The sequence below is a fragment of the Hyperolius riggenbachi genome, chromosome 3, assembly GCF_040937935.1.
Source record: "Hyperolius riggenbachi isolate aHypRig1 chromosome 3, aHypRig1.pri, whole genome shotgun sequence".
NCBI lineage: Eukaryota > Metazoa > Chordata > Amphibia > Anura > Hyperoliidae > Hyperolius > Hyperolius riggenbachi.
In genome coordinates this window covers 59,341,489-59,360,388 of record NC_090648.1, presented here as the reverse complement: position 1 = coordinate 59,360,388, position 18,900 = coordinate 59,341,489, and the positions used below count along the sequence as shown (strand labels likewise).

Genomic DNA, 18,900 nt, shown 5'->3' with positions numbered 1-18,900 from the left:
TCGAATCTGATAGGAATCTATCTAATGTGTGCCACACACTAGGAACAGATTTCTAATAGATTTCAGGTTGAAATCTATCGGAAATCTATTGGAAATCGATCTAAATGCATTATTGGACCATTAGATCCGATGCCACTCTATGGGCCATCGTTCTGCTGCCAGTGCAAATCAACCTAGATTTTCCATCCTGTCAGATAGATCAAATCAATCAAAATCAATCAAAATCTGCTGCAAATCTATCAATAGATATGATAGAATCGGTTTCTGATTGATTGATCGATTCCATAGAGTTGATCAATTGATTGATGGCTGAAATTGACTAGTGTATGGGCCCCTTAAAGGTAAAAAGGATTGCAGCAGTGTGTAGGTAGTCATGACTCATGAGCACATACCAGCTGTTCTTCCACCCTCCCTCCGTCTGCCGCCGTTCTCATTGTATCCCTCCTGGGGTGTGCGGCGACTTTCCTGAACTTTGCCCCGGACATACTGCGCCCTGTGTGCGCAGTATGTCCTTCCCCCTTCACTTCTGGCCGGCGCATAGTGCGTGGCTCAGAAGCACGCTGTCCCCTCTGTGGTGCGTGTGCGCTCCATGATTAGCATGTGATGCTCGGTGTAATGGAGCACACACGCAGCACAGAGGGGACAGCGTGCTTCTGAGCCACGCACTATGCGCCAGCCAGAAGTGAAGGGGGAAGGACATACTGCGCACACAGGGTGCAGTATGTCTGGGGCAAAGTTCAGTAAAGTTGCTGCACACCGGGAGGGATACAATAAGAACGGCGGCGGAGGGGGGGGGGGTGGAAGAACAGTTGGTATGTGCTACACAGTGCTGCAATCATTTTTACCACAACCCTTTGGTTGTGGTATCTTTTATCAATAACCTAGAGGACGGAGGACAACCTGCATGGATTATCCAGGCAATACAAATAGCATTTTATTATTACCAACACATGCAGCTGTGTCCAACTCAGTCTAGTTCAAGTGATTCATTGTGACATCAGCAGGAATGCTCTTCTAAAATTAAGTTGAATAAATTACAGTGGCTAATGTTTTTTGCTTTTTTTCATTTCATTGTAAAAGTTTGTTTTAATTTTAAAAAAAAGTTTCATTAAATAGAAAAGTATGAAGTATATCTAATAAGGGGCGTTCACCTGATAGCAGAGCTAACACGTTTCCATAGCAGGAAGGACAATTTTGTGCTGTGGTATAAAAGTATTTAATATATTCAGATATTAAATACTCTATCTTTTAGTGTCAGACTGAGGAAATAATAGAACAAATAAATGAACAGATTTTGAGGAGAATGCTTTCCAAGTTTGTGACTGAAGTACTGAACATATTATTATGTATGCATAGAACACTGAAACTGTCCATCCTCTGCTGGCCTCTGTATTGTGGTTACATCTATTGTTATGTTATTGAAGAAGCTCCAACTTTGATCAGCTCCTTCCATTTGCCTTTTGTTCCTATTGTGAAATGTTAATGAAGTTATCACCTTGCTGGGTGGGAAGTTGTTTAAACAAAGAGGTGTTGAAACTGCTCTTTAATACTACTGTAAACACCATTTTGTTGTTACCATTTTGTTGTTACGAGTTTCTATGCTCCTGTGTTTACATAAATATAAACAAATAATAAACACTTAGCTCTGTTTCTATTTTTAGAACACACTAACTCTGTACCTCCATCTTGTGGCCAAGAAGTAAAACCGCATCCAAATACCCTATTATACACCTTCCCATAGAAAAATGAAATACATTTTCATTATTTTTAAAAACCCTTGGAGGTCAAGTGGTTAAGATATTTAACTTCTTGTTAACAGTAGCTGTTTAAGTCAATTTTGTTTGTTATTTAAAAAATCAAGTATAAATATTACTATTTTACATAGAGTCTGAATAAATCCCACATGCAAAAGAGAATTTGATAAACAATTAGGAATGATAAAAGGGATGTACAATTTATCACACTTCACAGTAACCAGTCATGAGGCGATATCTAGGTCAGTTATAAAAAAAGTAATAATGTAACATTGTAAAAGAGAGGTATAACAATCTCAAATTTTGGAGGGCAGTAGTCAATTAAGAGCTACTGACTGGCAAGGGATAACAGAGAAGGGGAGGGCTGACAATGAGTGGACACAGTACTCAGAGTCATCGGAGGGTAAGTGGTATGAGAAATAGTGGCATGAGCCAGGGAAAAATAAAGCCCTTCCTGGCAAGGACTAATACAAAGTTGCCAACAAGCCTGCTTCCTCATGGCACACTATTCTGGCAGCTGGAGAGTGCACTTTGCATTAGTAAAAGAGGCATGTGTTCATTTTGGTGCTGTTATTGCTGCTGTTATGAATATTGTTCACATATTCTAATAACAGGCAGCTTAGCATCAGTAATTTGAATGTCACTATTATCATTACTTAGCTATCTCTAACACTTCTAATGTTAAATTAATCTTAACCACCCTGGCATTCTCTTAAATGCGCCAGGGTGGATGCGCAGCACAATTTTTTTTCTATCATGTAGCTAGCCTAGCACTAGCTACATGATTCCCCCCTCCCTGCGGCATCCGCCCAGCCCCTCCGATCGCCGCCGGCGCGTCTTCCCATAAGTAAATCCCGTTCTGAACAGGATTTCCTTTAGGGCTTCCCCCGTCGCCATGGCAATGATTGTGATGACATCATCGACCTCATCGACGTCGTGACGTCATCGGGAGTCCCGATCCACCCCTCAGCGCTGCTTGGCACTGATTGGTCAGGCTGTGCACGGGGTCTCGGGGGGGGGGGGGGCCTGTAACGCGGTGTGTATTGCGTATCGGCAGCGGGCAGCAGCGATCAAGTTAGACACGCAGCAAAGTGTCTAACTGCGTGTATTAAAAGAAAATTATCAAAATTGGCCCAGCGGGGCATGAGCGGCGCCCTCCGGCGGTAATGGACGAGCTGAGCTCGTCATTACCGCCAAGGAGGTTAACCTCCTAACATTATCAAACCAAGCCTCATACTACCCTATTTCATAACACTAACTCTCCTATATTTGAGCCAGACCCTAACTATTAGCCCTATACTTAAACACTAACCCTCCAATAACTATGCCTCATCTGAACTTTGTACCTTATCTCCTAGCACTAACCCTGCTATAATTAAGCACACAACTAGCCTCTATAGTTCACCTCTTCAGCTCTGTCATAGCCAGTTATGTTACTCAGCTATACTTATAGTCTATAATGGTTCTCAGCTATATCAGCTGAGCGCCCAGTCCGGAGTCCCCAATGCTGACTGCCCACCACACCACTTGCTATGCCAATAGCTGGAGTTCAGCGATATAATGGTCGAACCTCAGTATCAAATTGAATTAATCAATGCACCATAGCTGCAAATTTACATTGTGTTTTATAACAGCACCTGATTTAACAAACAAACTGTACATGGAAATGAATTGACTTGGTTAACTTCTTTTCAGGGAGTGCTTTTCATTATAAAGATAATCCTGAGAACACCCCAGAAGGAAACAAACAAAACAATGAACCTGTTGATGAGGTGTTCAGAGCTGTTAGTTATTAATACCTGCTGTAAGTGACATCTACATAGGAAAAATACATTGGCAGTGCAGTTTACTTTTGGACAAATGTACCTCCATTATGTGTGTATGCAAACATAATTTTACATTTTCATGGTTTCTTTCAACTAGTTTACAAAAGTCACATATATTAATGTTGGTTTTTTTTTGTTTTTTTTGGTGTATAAATAGATTTGTGGTGAACCCAGTAATGTGTGATATGTTGGAACTTTCCAACTATACCATGACAACCATGACAATAATACCAATATATTCATAATCTTTTTGTTTTTTATATTTTCATTCATCTCGTCTCAATTATTCCTATTCCAATTTATTCAATTATTTCATCTAAATTATTCCTTTAGTGCACAAATTTTAAAAATTTGTTTGTTTTTTTACTCCATGAAAACAATCCAAATATGAAATAATACTGTATCTGTTCTTATATTCTGATCATGCAAAGATTTTAACACAAAGGATACCTGATGGTAGAGATAAATGAATGATATAAGCGTGTGGGGGGAGGTGCAGAGATGCTTGCCACATCCCCCTGTACCAGCATCCCCTCCCATTGTGCAGTAAAATGCCATGTTGTGTAACCATGGTCAGCGCAGTCAGTGTTCTTTGATCCAGACATACTACACTGTGCATGCACAATAACCTTGTTAATGCGCTCCCCGCTTTTCTCCTTCCATGTGCGCATGCAGGGAGTGCAGTTACAAGGCTGCCAACTTGACATACTGTGCATGCACAGCGTAGTATTCCCGCTTTAAAGGGCACCAAACAAGCTTATGGAACAAGGTCTTTTACTACACAATAGAATGTTTTTGATCAATGACACATTCATTAAAGTATGCCAGAGTTAAAAATCTATGAACTATTGACCCTTTTTATCTCTTTCCTGCTCTCTAAAGATTTTTTTTTGCTAGGGAAGTGTTTTATAGTTGTAATTTCTTATTAGTGACGGTCACACTGTAGTCTGACTCAGTCCTGACCTAGACAGGATGTGCCACTTACATACCTGATGTTTAACTCTTTCAGGCAGAGAAAGAAAAAAAGGATCAAATCACAGTTATTTGTGTGCTAGGCATTGTACATACACATGTCTATCTCATCATGTCACATATCACCTCGGGTATCCTTTAAGAGCTAACAATAACATATAATATCTTCAATTGCAGGAGCAAAACGGTATCTCCAGCAGTCCATGATGAGTCAGAGAAGAGACAAGCCGCATCACTGCTCAGAGTGTGAGAAAAGCTTCACTCGTCCATCACATCTTATTAGACACCAGAGGATCCACACCAGAGAGAAGCCATTTTCTTGTTCTGAGTGTCAGAAATGTTTCAGTCAGAAGGGAAACCTCATGACTCATCAGAGGATTCATACTGGAGAAAAGCCTTTTTCCTGCTCAGAATGTGACAAATTGTTCGCTGACAAGTCATCCCTTATAAAGCATCAGAGTATTCATACTGGAGAGAAGCCTTTTTCCTGCTCAGAATGTGACAAATCTTTTACCAAGAAGTCAAACCTTATAGAGCATCAGATGATTCATACTGGAGAGAAGCCTTTTTCCTGCTCAGAATGTGACAAATCTTTTACCAAGAAGTCAAACCTTATAGAGCATCAGAGGATTCATACTAGAGAGAAGCCTTTTTCTTGCTCTGAATGTCAGAAATGTTTTGCCAGAAAATTTTTTCTTAATTCTCACCAAATCAGTCATACAGGAGAAAAAACATTTAAATGTACAGAATGTGATAAATGTTTTCTACTTAAGGGAAATCTTACTCAGCATCAGATAACTCACACAGGAGAAAAGCCATTTAGTTGCTCAGAATGTAACAAGAACTTCTCACACCAGTCACATCTGAGAAGACATCAGAAGATACATGAGCGAGTGGATGTGAGCCTGTAAACTGTGTTTTAATGAACATTTTGCTGTTGCATCATGGGATTATAATGTTTGATACGTAGAAAAGATTCATTCACATATGTGATTTGGGTGTTGATGCACAAAGCTGCAGTAATATTGCTGTACACAGATAGTGCACAGCAATATTACTGTTACTACCGGCAACAGGTTACCGGGGCTCCATTATCAGTATGACCTGTGGTGCTTGAGTAACATGCGCATTTCTATGGTAACAACATTACTAACGCTTGTTATCATCACATCCCCCTCAGTACTCAAGCAGCACAGGTTGCGCTAACAGCAAAACTTGCAGTAACTTGCTTCCGGTAGTAATGGTAATATTGCCATGCACCGTCTGCTTACAGCAATATTACTGCAGATTCATGCACCACTTAGAAGCCTAATCCACCATCAGAGATCACAGGACAGTATCTTGTTTTTGGTGACGTATTTAGACATTTATCACAAATGAAGTGAACTGTGATCAGCTGGTTCCTTAAAAGCTGGCCATTTTTTAAATTATATATTTACATTAAGTATAGAATGGACTGTAATAATAGGATACCCATTTAATCAGTGTGTTATGGACTGTTAGGTTTATAATCTGTAACTTGCCCTTGCAATCTATTGCTAATTTTGATGGGAAGTGATTCTACATTTTTTTTATTCCTATATTTGCATTATCATTGGGGTTTAGATAAATTATGTCAATCTGAAGTTAAATAGTCTTTGAGGCCCTGGTTGGCTATCGGTGGTGGGATAGTTGAAGTTCTGCATATGTTTTGATTTGTTGTATATGTATTACAGTGTATATGCTCATTGATGAAGGTGGTTATCTGATTTAAGTTTGTTTTAATAAAGACTGTAAATTCTTTAATATGTTTTCTGTGTTTGATATATTGTTTGAATTGTTATTCTATAATATGTATCTTTAGTTTGATTGCCACTGTACCTTCTATTGAAAAAAATATCAAACTAGGGCTCGGCCAACTTGGGTTATCTGATTTTTTCAATCAGCAAAACATACAGAAAGAGCTCAGAGGAAGAGAATAAAGCCCAAAACATTGTGCTGGCCTTCTTATAGCCCACCACCAGGCCCTAGGGTAGGCCACTGCCCATCGGTGAACATCCACATTGCCCGCCCCCAAAAGGAAAGATCCCCTACCATGTAGCGAATTGCACAGCAATTCCCCCAGGGCAGGAGGAAACACCTACACCTCCCCCCACATCACCACCACAAAAAGGAAAAGCTTCTAAGCAACGTTCAAAAGAAAAACGAGGTGTGCGCTCAAACCAGGTATCACCTGACTTATATGCTGGCTGCCAAAATGTCTACTGACAAACTATAATGACACAGCAAATGTATATTGCATCTGCTTGCCAAATGATGCTGTACACAAGGTCAGCTCTGCGCCCGTGCTCCCCTCTTGTCATAATCACTGTGCGTCTGGGATGCATCAGCCTGGCACAGATTGATTATGACAAAAGGGGAGCGCGGGGCGCAGAGCTTACCTTGTGTACAGCATCAGCGTTCGGGTGAAAGGGTGTCCTGAACAGCTTCAATACTATGCCGGTCATCAGAGATTTTACAAGGAATGGAGGGAGATGCAGCCACAACAAATGTGCGATTAGAGACCCCACACCTTCCCATACACTAAAAGTGTCTACCACTATCCTTAGTGTAAACCCTCCCCCCCCCCCCCAAAAAAAAGCCCTAGCACATACCCCCCTATAGAATATAAGACAGTGTCTTATATTTGGGGAAGACAGTAGTTTGAAAAAAAATTATTTAAAAAAGTCTAATGATTTTGAAAATGTTGAAATATTGCTAGTGAGCGGAGGTCACCTGATAGCACAGCTAACAAGTTCCTTAAGTAGGGAGGAGAATTTTATGCTGTGGTAAATTAAACAACAAAGATGAATCCTACAAGGACCGCACCACACAAAAATGAATCAATAATGAATGAGCTTTATTGTCTAATAATTACACAAGAAAAAATATATATAAAAACAATTAAAACCATGAATCCCAGGTTGACACAATGAATAATTAATAAAGCCAATGGCTAGAGTATAGAATGATAATTGATATCAATATTTAATAAATAAAGCCCATCCCTTCACTCAAACCACAATATTCATCAGTAAAAACATAGATGAGAAAGTGACAAGTGCAAAGTGCATAGAAGCCACTCCTAGAAGAGAGAAAACAGGAATGGTACCAAAGTGCTAGATGTGTGTATGAAAATAGCAGCGCTGAGGAGAGTGTAATACACCCATACCAAGTATTCAAGTATGCAGGATGAAACGGAAAATAAAAGTGTGCGTGGTCCGTAGGACCAAACAATAAAGTGCACAAGAAAGACTCACCAATGTTGGGACCTGGAAGAGGAAGGGCTGTGTCAGCCTGTGAAGAGAGCCTTCGCGATTCGCCGCAAACAGCGGCTTCTACCGGGCATCATAATGGACGTCTAAGTGTCCCCCATTGGTGAGTCTTTCTTGTGCACTTTATTGTTTGGTCCTACGGACCACGTACACTTTTATTTTCCGTTTCATCATGCATACTTGAATACTTGGTATGGGTGTATTACACTCTCCTTAGCGCTGCTATTTTCATACACACATCTAGCACTTTGGTACCAATCCTGTTTTCTCTCTTCTAGGAGTGGCTTCTATGCACTTTGCACTTGTCACTTTCTCATCTATGTTTTTATTGATGAATATTGTGGTTTGAGTGAAGGGTTGGGCTTTATTTATTAAATATTGATATCAATAATCGTTCTATACTCCAGCCATTGTTTTTATATGTATTTATTTCTTGTGTAATTATTAGACAATAAAGCTCATTCATTATTGATTCATTTTTGTGTGGTGCGGTCCTTGTAGGATTCATCTTTGGTGTTTAATTTATGTATTGTTCTGAATCCTTTTCTGCACACACTATAGCTGATTCTTTGCATATTAATGAGCTAGTTTATTTATATGTACTGGTGCTGCCCATTTGTTTGTGTTACGGAGTTTTTATGCTGTGGTACACAAGTTTTTCTTATATATTTTGATAATAAATATGTTTAAGTGTCAGAGCTGGAAAATAATAGAAAAAAAATGAATAAGAATAAAAGTTCCCTTTAATGATACATATATGTGTGTGTAAGATTTCTACAAAAAGATTGTGAGGAGATTGCTTTCCAAAATTGTTAATTAGGTACTGAATATATTATTCTGTATGAAATAACACCGAAACTGTCCATCCTCTGCTGACCTCTGTATTGTGGTTACATTGGTTGGTATGTTATTGAAGGATCTCCAACCTTGATCAGTTCCTTCCATTTGCCTTTTGTTCATATTGTGGGATGTTAATTAAGTTATCACCTTGCTTGTGGGGGTTAGTTTAGATAAAGAGGTCTGGAAACTGTCCTTTAATACTTCTGTATATACACCTTTTGATGTTAACAATAAACCCTTTAACCATGGAAAAAAAACCTCTTGCTTGTGAATGGAGGAGAACCAAATATAAGATGGGTCAGACCTAAGTCAGTTACAGATCTAACTGTGAAGATTAAATAATAAAGATTCATAATACTACATCCTACCAGGTAATTATGACATTTCTGGTTTCCTGAGCTGTAGTATTAGTTTAATTAGTAGTTAGTATTGTATTGTGCTATTTAGCTTTCTTTTGTTTGTATTTTCAAGATAAATTATGTTAATATGTTTGACATTACATAAACCAGTGATTTGTAAGTGGGACTCTTATAGCTGAGTGACACATGTGTGAGCTTTATACGGTACAATAGTGTACCTGTTAGAGGGAAAAGATTAACCTCTTGAGGACCACGGTGTTAAACCCCCTTAGTGACCAGGCCTTTTTTATTGATATAGGCAACTACAGCTTTAAGGCCTCGCTGCAGGGCCGTACAACTCAGCACACAAGTGATCACCCCCCCTCCCTTTTCTCCCCACCAACAGAGCTTTCTGTTGGTTGGGTCTGATCCATCCCCCAATGTTTATATTTTTTATAAATATTTTTCTTCTTTTTTATTTAATAAAAAAGTTTATTTTTTAATTATTTTTCCCTCCCTCCCCTTGTCAGCCTATCACAGCGATCGGCTAAGATAGGCTTCAGCCTGTTTGTGTATCTCTCCAGCAGCCTCCAGTTTCACAGAGCACATTTTTATTGTCTATCTCTTTAAGCATACTAAGACACACTTTTTTTTAGTTTCTTCCCAATATTGTACTAAAATAACCTGAAAAGAATTTGAAATTAAATGCAATTTCTTGATTTATTTTAAAGTAAGCTGACCAGTAGTCTATATAACAATGTTATTTCTCAAACTTGTATAGAATAAAAAAAGACTCAAATGCAAGAATAAAGGTGGTCATACACTTATAGACTTGCAGCAGATTCGTCCATCAGAGAGATTTCTGTCAGATGCCTGTCAAGTCGAATCTGATAGGAATCTATCTGATGTGTGCCACACACTAGGAACAGATTTCTAATAGATTTCAGGTTGAAATCTATCGGAAATCTATTGGAAATCGATCTAAATGCATTATTGGACCATTCAATCCGATGCCACTCTATGGGCCATCGTTCTGCTGCCAGCGCAAATCGACCTAGATTTTCCATCCTGTCAGATAGATCAAATCAATCAAAATCAATCAAAATCTGCTGCAAATCTATCAATAGATATGATAGAATCGGTTTCTGATTGATTGATCGATTCCATAGAGTTGATCAATTGATTGATGGCTGAAATTGACTACTGAAAGGGCCCCTTAAAGGTAAAAAGGAATGTGTAGGTAGTCATGACTCATGAGCACATACCAGCTGTTCTTCCACACTCCCTCCGTCTGCCGCCGTTCTCATTGTATCCCTCCTGGGGTGTGCGGCGACTTTCCTGAACTTTGCCCCGGACATACTGCGCCCTGTGTGCGCAGTATGTCCTTCCCCCTTCACTTCTGGCCGTCGCATAGTGCGAGGCTCAGAAGCACGCTGTCCCCTCTGTGGTGCGTGTGCGCTCCATGATTAGCATATGATGCTCGGTGTAATGGAGCACACACGCAGCACATAGGGGACAGCGTGCTTCTGAGCCACGCACTATGCGCCAGCCAGAAGTGAAGGGAGAAGGACATACTGCGCACACAGGGCGCAGTATGTCTCGGGCAAAGTTCAGTAAAGTCGCCGCACACCGGGAGGGATACAATAAGAACGGCGGCAGAGGGGGGGTGGAAGAACAGCTGGTAAGTGCTACACAGTGCTGCAATCATTTTTACCACAACCCTTTGGTTGTGGTATCTTTTATCAATAACCTAGAGGACGGAGGACAACCTGCATGGATTATCCAGGCAATACAAATAGCATTTTATTATTACCAACACATGCAGCTGTGTCCAACTCAGTCTAGTTCAAGTGATTCATTGTGACATCAGCAGGAATGCTCTTCTAAAATTAAGTTGAATAAATTACAGTGGCTAATGTTTTTTGCTTTTTTTCATTTAATTGTAAAAGTTTGTTTTAATTTAAAAAAAAAGTTTCATTAAATAGAAAAGTATGAAGTATATCTAATAAGGGGCGTTCACCTGATAGCAGAGCTAACACGTTTCCATAGCAGGAAGGACAATTTTGTGCTGTGGTATAAAAGTATTTAATATATTCAGATATTAAATACTCTATCTTTAAAGGTGTGTACACACGCCAGACTGGAGGCAACGACGGGTCCGTCGTTACCTCCCACTGGGTGGGCGTGCCAACGACAGTCCGGCGTGTGTACGCACTGTCGGCGGACTGATACGGCTGCTTCTGAGCGATCCGCCTTTAGTGTGAGACCGAGGAAATAATAGAACAAATAAATGAACAGATTTTGAGGAGAATGCTTTCCAAGTTTGTGACTGAAGTACTGAACATATTATTATGTATGCATAGAACACTGAAACTGTCCATCCTCTGCTGACCTCAGTATTGTGGTTACATCTATTGTTATGTTATTGAAGAAGCTCCAACTTTGATCAGTTCCTTCCATTTGCCTTTTGTTCCTATTGTGAAATGTTAATGAAGTTATCACCTTGCTGGGTGAGAAGTTGTTTAAACAAAGAGGTGTTGAAACTGCCCTTTAATACTACTGTAAACACACTTTTTGTTGTTACCAATAAACCTTTATTAACCACTGGAAAACCACCTCATGCTAGTGAATGGAGGGGAAGGGAATATAAGATGGGTCAGACCTAAGTCAGGTAGCAGAATACCAGCGACTTCCCAGTAATAAGAAGCCAGCCACAAACAAACGCCGCCACAGAGGAAGGAGGGCGGGGGCTCAGGTCCGACTCAAAAGGAAAGGCCTACGCTCACCTGTCCCTGCCATCCTACTAGCTAACGTCTGCTCACTCCCCAACAAACTGGATGAGCTGCTCCTCCTACTCGGTAGCAAACCCCAGATCAGCAAGTATACCCCTGTTCTCTGTTTCACCGAAACCTGGCTGTGCGACAGCATCCCCGATAACTCTCTGCATGTACCAGGCTACGACCTCCTAAGAGCAGACCATGACGCAGCCCTCTCTGGGAAAACGAGAGGAGGTGGTGTATGCTTTTACATAAACTCCTCCTGGTGCTCCGACACCACCACTCTCCACAAGGCCTGCACTCCTGATGTTGAGATATTTGCTATAAACTGCAGGCCTCGGTACTCCCCTAGGGAGTTCTCTTCCCTTGTCCTCGTGGGGGTCTACATCCCTCCCGACGCATGCTCCAAGACTGCCCTGCAGGTACTCAGTGACTGCATCTCGTGCTGGGAAACAGCCCACCCGGAGGCCCTGTTCATCATCTTGGGCGACTTCAATAAGGCGAACCTTCGGCATGTGTTGCCCCGCTACCGGCAGCACATCACCTGTCCTACCAGGAACTGTAACATCCTGGACCACTGCTATACGGTCCAAAAGTGTGCTTACAAGGCCATCCAAGGAGCCCCCCTTGGGAACTCTGACCACAACACGATACACCTGATCCCCACCTACAGGAGGCTCCTGGAGACCTCAAAGCCCATCGTCAAAACCTCAAAGAAATGGACAGAGGACGCCAAACTGGAGCTCCAAGCTTGCTTTGAAACCACCGACTGGTCGGCCCTGGAGGCACCCACCCTTGACGAGTGGGCCGAGAATGTCACCTCCTACATTAGCTTCTGCGAAGAAGCGTGTATTCCGTCTAAGTCTTTCAGAGTCTATCCCAACGACAAGCCCTGGTTCAACGACAGGCTCCGCCGGCTTCGGAAACGCAAAGAGGAAGCGCACAGGTCGGGCTCTTCAGTGGAATTCAGAGAGGCCAGGCACGCCCTGAAAAGAGCAAAAAGGGCCTACGCCGAAAAGCTGGGGCTCTGCCTCCAGTCGACCAACACACGGGAGGTATGGAAGGGCCTGAGAGCAGCCACGAACTTCAAACCGGCTCCCCAAACGGTGACCCCTAGCACCCGACTGGCGGAGGAGCTCAACGAGTTCTACTGCAGGTTCGAGAAACCTCCCAACCAGCCCGCGAGCCAAACATCTCCGACCCCCCCCTCGGGTGAACTTGTCGCCCTGGCACCGGGTGCTGTTCAGGAATCAGAGGTACTCCGGCACCTCCGCAGGCTGAACCCCAGGAAATCTTCCGGCCCTGATGGTGTGTCGTCCATCTGCTTGCGTACCTGTGCCGATCAGCTAGCCCCTGTGCTCACCTCCTTATTTAAGCAGTCATTATCTGGTGGTACAGTCCCCTCCTGTTTTAAGAGGTCTAAAATTGTACCAGTCCCAAAGAAAACAGGCAGTACTGAGCTAAACAACTTCCGACCAGTGGCCCTAACCTCAAATATCATGAAGCTCCTCGAGCGGCTGGTCCTTGCCCACCTGAAGAGGTCCACGGACTCCCTTTTAGACCCACTCCAATTTGCTTATAGGACTAACCGATCCGTGGAGGACGCCATCAATGTCAGCATGGCTCACATCACTGAGCACCTGGACAGCCCCGCCTCCTATGCTAGGATCCTGTTCCTAGACTTTAGCTCAGCGTTCAACACGATCTGCCCAGACATCCTCATCACCAATCTGACGCAGCTCGGAATTGATCCTTCTCTCCGAGCTTGGATCAAGGACTTCCTGACAAACAGAACGCAACAGGTGAAGCTTGGCAACTACTACTCCAGCGTCCGGACCACAAATACAGGGGCCCCACAAGGCTGTGTTTTGTCACCTCTGCTGTTCTCCCTCTATACCAACAACTGCATCTCATCCGCTGACTCTGTGAAGGTCATCAAGTTTGCAGACGACACCACCATCATCGGCCTTATTGGTAGCAACGGGGAGCATGAGTACCGCAGTGAAGTCGAGAGAATATGGAAATGGTGCAGCGACAACAACCTGGTCCTCAACACAGCAAAGACTGTTGAACTAGTCGTTGACTTCAGGAGAAACCCTCCCCCCCTCCCACCTGTCCTCATTGGAGGGACAGAAGTCTCTATGGTATCATCGGTTCGGTTCCTCGGCACGACTCTCACTAACAACCTGAAATGGGGGCTTAACACCACCAAAATTCAGAAGAAATCCCAGCAGCGGCTGTTCTTCCTGCGCCAACTGAAGAGATTTGGCATGCCCAGGGAGCTGCTGACCAGCTTCTATACCGCCACCACAGAATCTATCCTCTGCTCCTCTGTAATTGTCTGGTATGCAGGCGCAACGGCAAGCGACAAACACAAGCTGCAGAGAGTCATAACTGACGCAGAGAAGATCATCAGCTCTCCTCTTCCTCCTCTTGATCTCCTCCACTCTTCTAGGATGAGAAAGAGGGCAACCATGATCTCCCGCGACCCCTCCCACCCAGGCAGCCACTACTTCAGGCTCCTCCCATTGGGCCGCCGCTACAGGACTTTACCATCCAAAACTACTAGGCGGAAGAACACCTTCTTCCCCAGGCTGTTCGGCTACTGAACTCTAACCTTCCCCGGCCCGGCCTGAATCTCTAACTGCCGGGTCGGTCAGCCGACTCCTGCCTCTGCCTGCCCTGGTTCTTTATCTGGAAAGAGACTGTGGACGTTTTTAGTGCACCTTATTATTACCTGACTGCCCTGCACAGCAGTGATATGGCCAGTACGGTCCTGACCACTGCATTTCTATTTTTGTATTTGTATATCGTATGCGTTTGTATCTGTCTTTCTCTGTCTGTCTTTACACTGCCTATGCCATATGTACCACAAATAATTCCGATTACAGCTCTTGCTGTACTTGGCGAAATAAAACTGATTCTGATTCTGATTCTGACATCCTACCAGGTAACTATGGCCATTCTGATTTACCCAGCTTCAATATTAGTCTAAATACACTGTAGTTAGATTTGTATTGTGTTATTTTTCTTTCTTTAGTTTGCATTTTTGAGATTGAATAAGTTTGATATTAAATAAACCAGTAAGTGTGACTGGGTGACACATGTGTGGGGTTTATACTGTTAAAAAGTGCACCTGTTCTAAGGAAAACATTAAAACTAGTGTTAGGTCCGGGCTATGCTTTTTCATATGTGGTTAAGATATTTAACTTCTTGTTAACAGTAGCTGTTTAAGTCAATTTTGCTTGTTATTTAAAAAATCAAGTATAAATATTATTATTTTACATAGAGTCTGAATAAATCCCACATGCAAAAGAGAATTTGATAAACAATTAGGAAAGATAAAAGGGATGTACAATTTATCACACTTCACAGTAACCAGTCATGAGGCGATATCTAGGTCAGTTATAAAAAAAAGTAATAATGTAACATTGTAAAAGAGAGGTATAACAATCTAAAATTTTGGAGGGCGGTAGTCAATTAAGAGCTACTGACTGGCAAGGGATAACAGAGAAGGGGAGGGCTGACAATGAGTGGACACAGTACTCAGAGTCATCGGAGGGTAAGTGGTATGAGAAATAGTGGCATGAGCCAGGGAAAAATAAAGCCCTTCCTGGCAAGGACTAATACAAAGTTGCCAACAAGCCTGCTTCCTCATGGCACACTATTCTGGCAGCTGGAGAGTGCACTTTGCATTAGTAAAAGAAGCATGTGTTCACTTTGGTGCTGTTATTGCTGCTGTTATGAATATTGTTCACATATTCTAATAACAGGCAGCTTAGCATCAGTAATTTGAATGTCACTATTATCATTACTTAGCTATCTCTAACACTTCTAATGTTAAATTAAGCTTAACCACCCTGGCGTTCACTTAAATGCGCCAGGGTGGATGCACAGCACAATTTTTTTTTCTATTATGTAGCTAGCCTAGCGCTACATGATTCCCCCCTCCATGCGGCATCCGCCCAGCCCCTCCGATCGCCGCCGGCGCGTCTTCCCATAAGTAAATCCTGTTCTGAACAGGATTTCCTTTAGGGCTTTGACCTCATCGACGTCGTGACGTCATCGGGAGTCCCGATCCACCCCTCAGTGCTGCCTGGCACTGATTGGCCAGGCTGTGCACGGGGTCTCGGGGGGGGGCCTGTAACGCAGCGTGTAGTGCGCATCGGCAGCGGGCGGCAGCGATCAAGTTAGACACGCAGCAAAGTGTCTAACTGCGTGTATTAAAAGAAAATTATCAAAATCGGCCCAGCGGGGCCTGAGCGGTGCCCTCCGGCGGTAATGGACGAGCTGAGCTCGTCATTACTGCCAAGGAGGTTAACCTCCTAACATTATCAAACCAAGCCTCATACTACCCTATTTCATAACACTAACTCTCCTATATTTGAGCCAGACCCTAACTATTAGCCCTATACTTAAACACTAACCCACCAATAACTATGCCTCATCTGAACTTTGTACCTTATCTCCTAGCACTAACCCTGCTATAATTAAGCACACAATAGTTCACCTTTTCAGCTCTGTCATAGCCAGTTATGTTACTAAGCTATACTTATAGTCTATAATGGTTCTCAGCTATATCAGCTGAGCGCCCAGTCCGGAGTCCCCAATGCTGACTGCCCACCACACCACTTGCTATGCCAATAGCTGGAGTTCAGCGACATATTGGTCGAACCTCAGTATCAAATTGAATTAATCAATGAGCCATAGCTGCAAATTTACATTGTGTTTTATAACAGCACCTGTTTTAACAAACAAACTACATGGAAATGAATTGACTTGGTTAACTTCTTTTCAGGGAGTGCTTTTCATTATAAAGATAATCCTGAGAACACCCCAGAAGGAAACAAACAAAACAATTAACCTGTTGGTGAGGTGTTCAGAGCTGTCAGTTATTAATACCTGCTGTAAGTGACATTTACATAGGAAAAATACATTGACAGTGTAGTTTACTCTTGGACAAATGTACCTCCATTATGTGTGTATGCAAACATACTTTTACATTTTCCTGGTTTCTTTCAACTAGTTTACAAAAGTCACATAAATTAACGTTGGGTTTTTTTTTTTTTTGGTGTATAAATAGATTAGTGGTGAACCCAGTAATGTGTGATATGTTGGAACTTTCCAAATATACCATGACAATAATACCAATATATTCATAATCTTTTTGTTTTTTATAATGTTAGAATGTTTTTTTGTCCTGAAAAAAATTAAAAATGTGTCTTTTATATCTGTTCTCCCATTTTCATTCATCTCGTCTCAATTATTCCTATTCCAATTTATTCAATTATTTCATCTAAATTATTCCTTTAGTGCACAAATTTTAAAAGTTTGTTTGTTTTTTTACTCCATGAAAACAATCCAAATATGAAATAATACTGCATATGTTTTTATATTCTGATCATGCAAAGATTTTAACACAAAGGATACCTGATGGTAGAGATAAATGAATGTTATAAGGGTGTGGGGGGAGGTACAGAGATGCTTGCCACACCTCCCATGTACCAGCATCCCCTCCCATTGAGCAGTAAAATGCCCTGTTGTGTAACCATGGTCAGCGCAGTCAGTGTTCTTTGATCCAGACATACTACACCGTGCATGCACAATAACCTTGTTAATGCGCTCCCCGCTTTTCTCCTTCCATGTGCGCATGCAGGGAGTGCAGTTACAAGGCTGCCAACTTGACATACTGTGCATGCACAGCATAGTATTCCCGCTTTAAAGGGCACCAAACAAGCTTATGGAACAAGGTCTTTTACTACACAATAGAATGTTTTTGATCAATGACACATTCATTGAAGTATGCCAGAGTTAAAAATCTATGAACTATTGACCCTTTTTATCTCTTTCCTGCTCTCTAAAGATTTTTTTTTTGCTAGGGAAGTGTTTTATAGTTGTAATTTCTTATTAGTGAGGGTCACACTGTAGTCTGACTCAGTCCTGACCTAGACAGGATGTGCCACTTACATACCTGATGTTTAACTCTTTCAGGCAGAGAAAGAAAAAAAGGATCAAATCACAGTTATTTGTGTGCTAGGCACTGTACATACACATGTCTATCTCATCATGTCACATATCCCCTCGGGTATCCTTTAAGAGCTAACAATAACATATAATATCTTCAATTGCAGGAGCAAAACGGTATCTCCAGCAGCCAATGATGAGTCACAGAGGAGACAAGCCGCATCACTGCTCAGAGTGTGAGAAAAGCTTCACTCGTCCATTATTAGACACCAGAGGATCCACACCAGAGAGAAGCCATTTTCTTGTTCTGAATGTCAGAAATGTTTCAGTCAGAAGGGACACCTCATGACTCATCAGAGGATTCATACTGGGGAGAAGCCTTTTTCCTGCTCAGAATGTGACAAATTGTTCCCTGACAAGTCATCCCTTATAAAGCATCAGATGATTCATACTGGAGAGAAGCCTTTTTCCTGCTCAGAATGTGACAAATCTTTTACCAAGAAATCAAACCTTATAGAGCATCAGAGGATTCATACTGGAGAGAAGCCTTTTTCCTGCTCAGAATGTGACAAATCTTTTACCAAGAAATCAAACCTTATAGAGCATCAGAGGATTCATACTAGAGAGAAGCCTTTTTCTTGCTCTGAATGTCAGAAATGTTTTGCCAGAAAATTATTTCTTAATTCTCACCAAATCAGTCATACAGGAGAAAAAACATTTAAATGTACAGAATGTGATAAATGTTTTTTACTTAAGGGAAATCTTACTCAGCATCAGATAACTCACACAGGAGAAAAGCCATTTAGTTGCTCAGAATGTGACAAGAGCTTCTCACACCAGACATCTCTGGGAAGACATCAGAAGATACATGAGCGAGTGGATGTCAGCCTGTAAGCTGTGTTTTAATGAACATTTTGCTGTAGCATGACAGGATTATGATGTTTGATATGTAGAAAAGATTCATTCACATATGTGATTTGGGTGTTGATGCACAAAGCTGCAGTAATATTGCTGTACACAGATAGTGCACAGCAATATTACTGTTACTACCGGCAACAGGTTACCGGGGCTCCATTATCAGTATGACCTGTGGTGCTTGAGTAACATGAGCATTGCTATGGTAACAACATTACTAA

The 18,900-nt window shown here is 41.9% G+C and overlaps 1 protein-coding gene across 1 annotated transcript; it reads left to right on the top strand.

The window, feature by feature from the left end:
- Positions 1-1,980: 1,980 nt before the first annotated feature.
- LOC137562133 (zinc finger protein 420-like) lies at positions 1,981-18,658 on the top strand. Its single transcript, XM_068273465.1, has 6 exons — positions 1,981-1,996; positions 4,730-5,459; positions 8,124-8,188; positions 11,831-13,108; positions 13,481-13,944; positions 18,083-18,658. Exons 1-6 carry the CDS (start codon positions 1,981-1,983, stop codon positions 18,656-18,658), a joined length of 3,129 nt encoding a protein of 1,042 aa, XP_068129566.1.
- Positions 18,659-18,900: the final 242 nt, after the last annotated feature.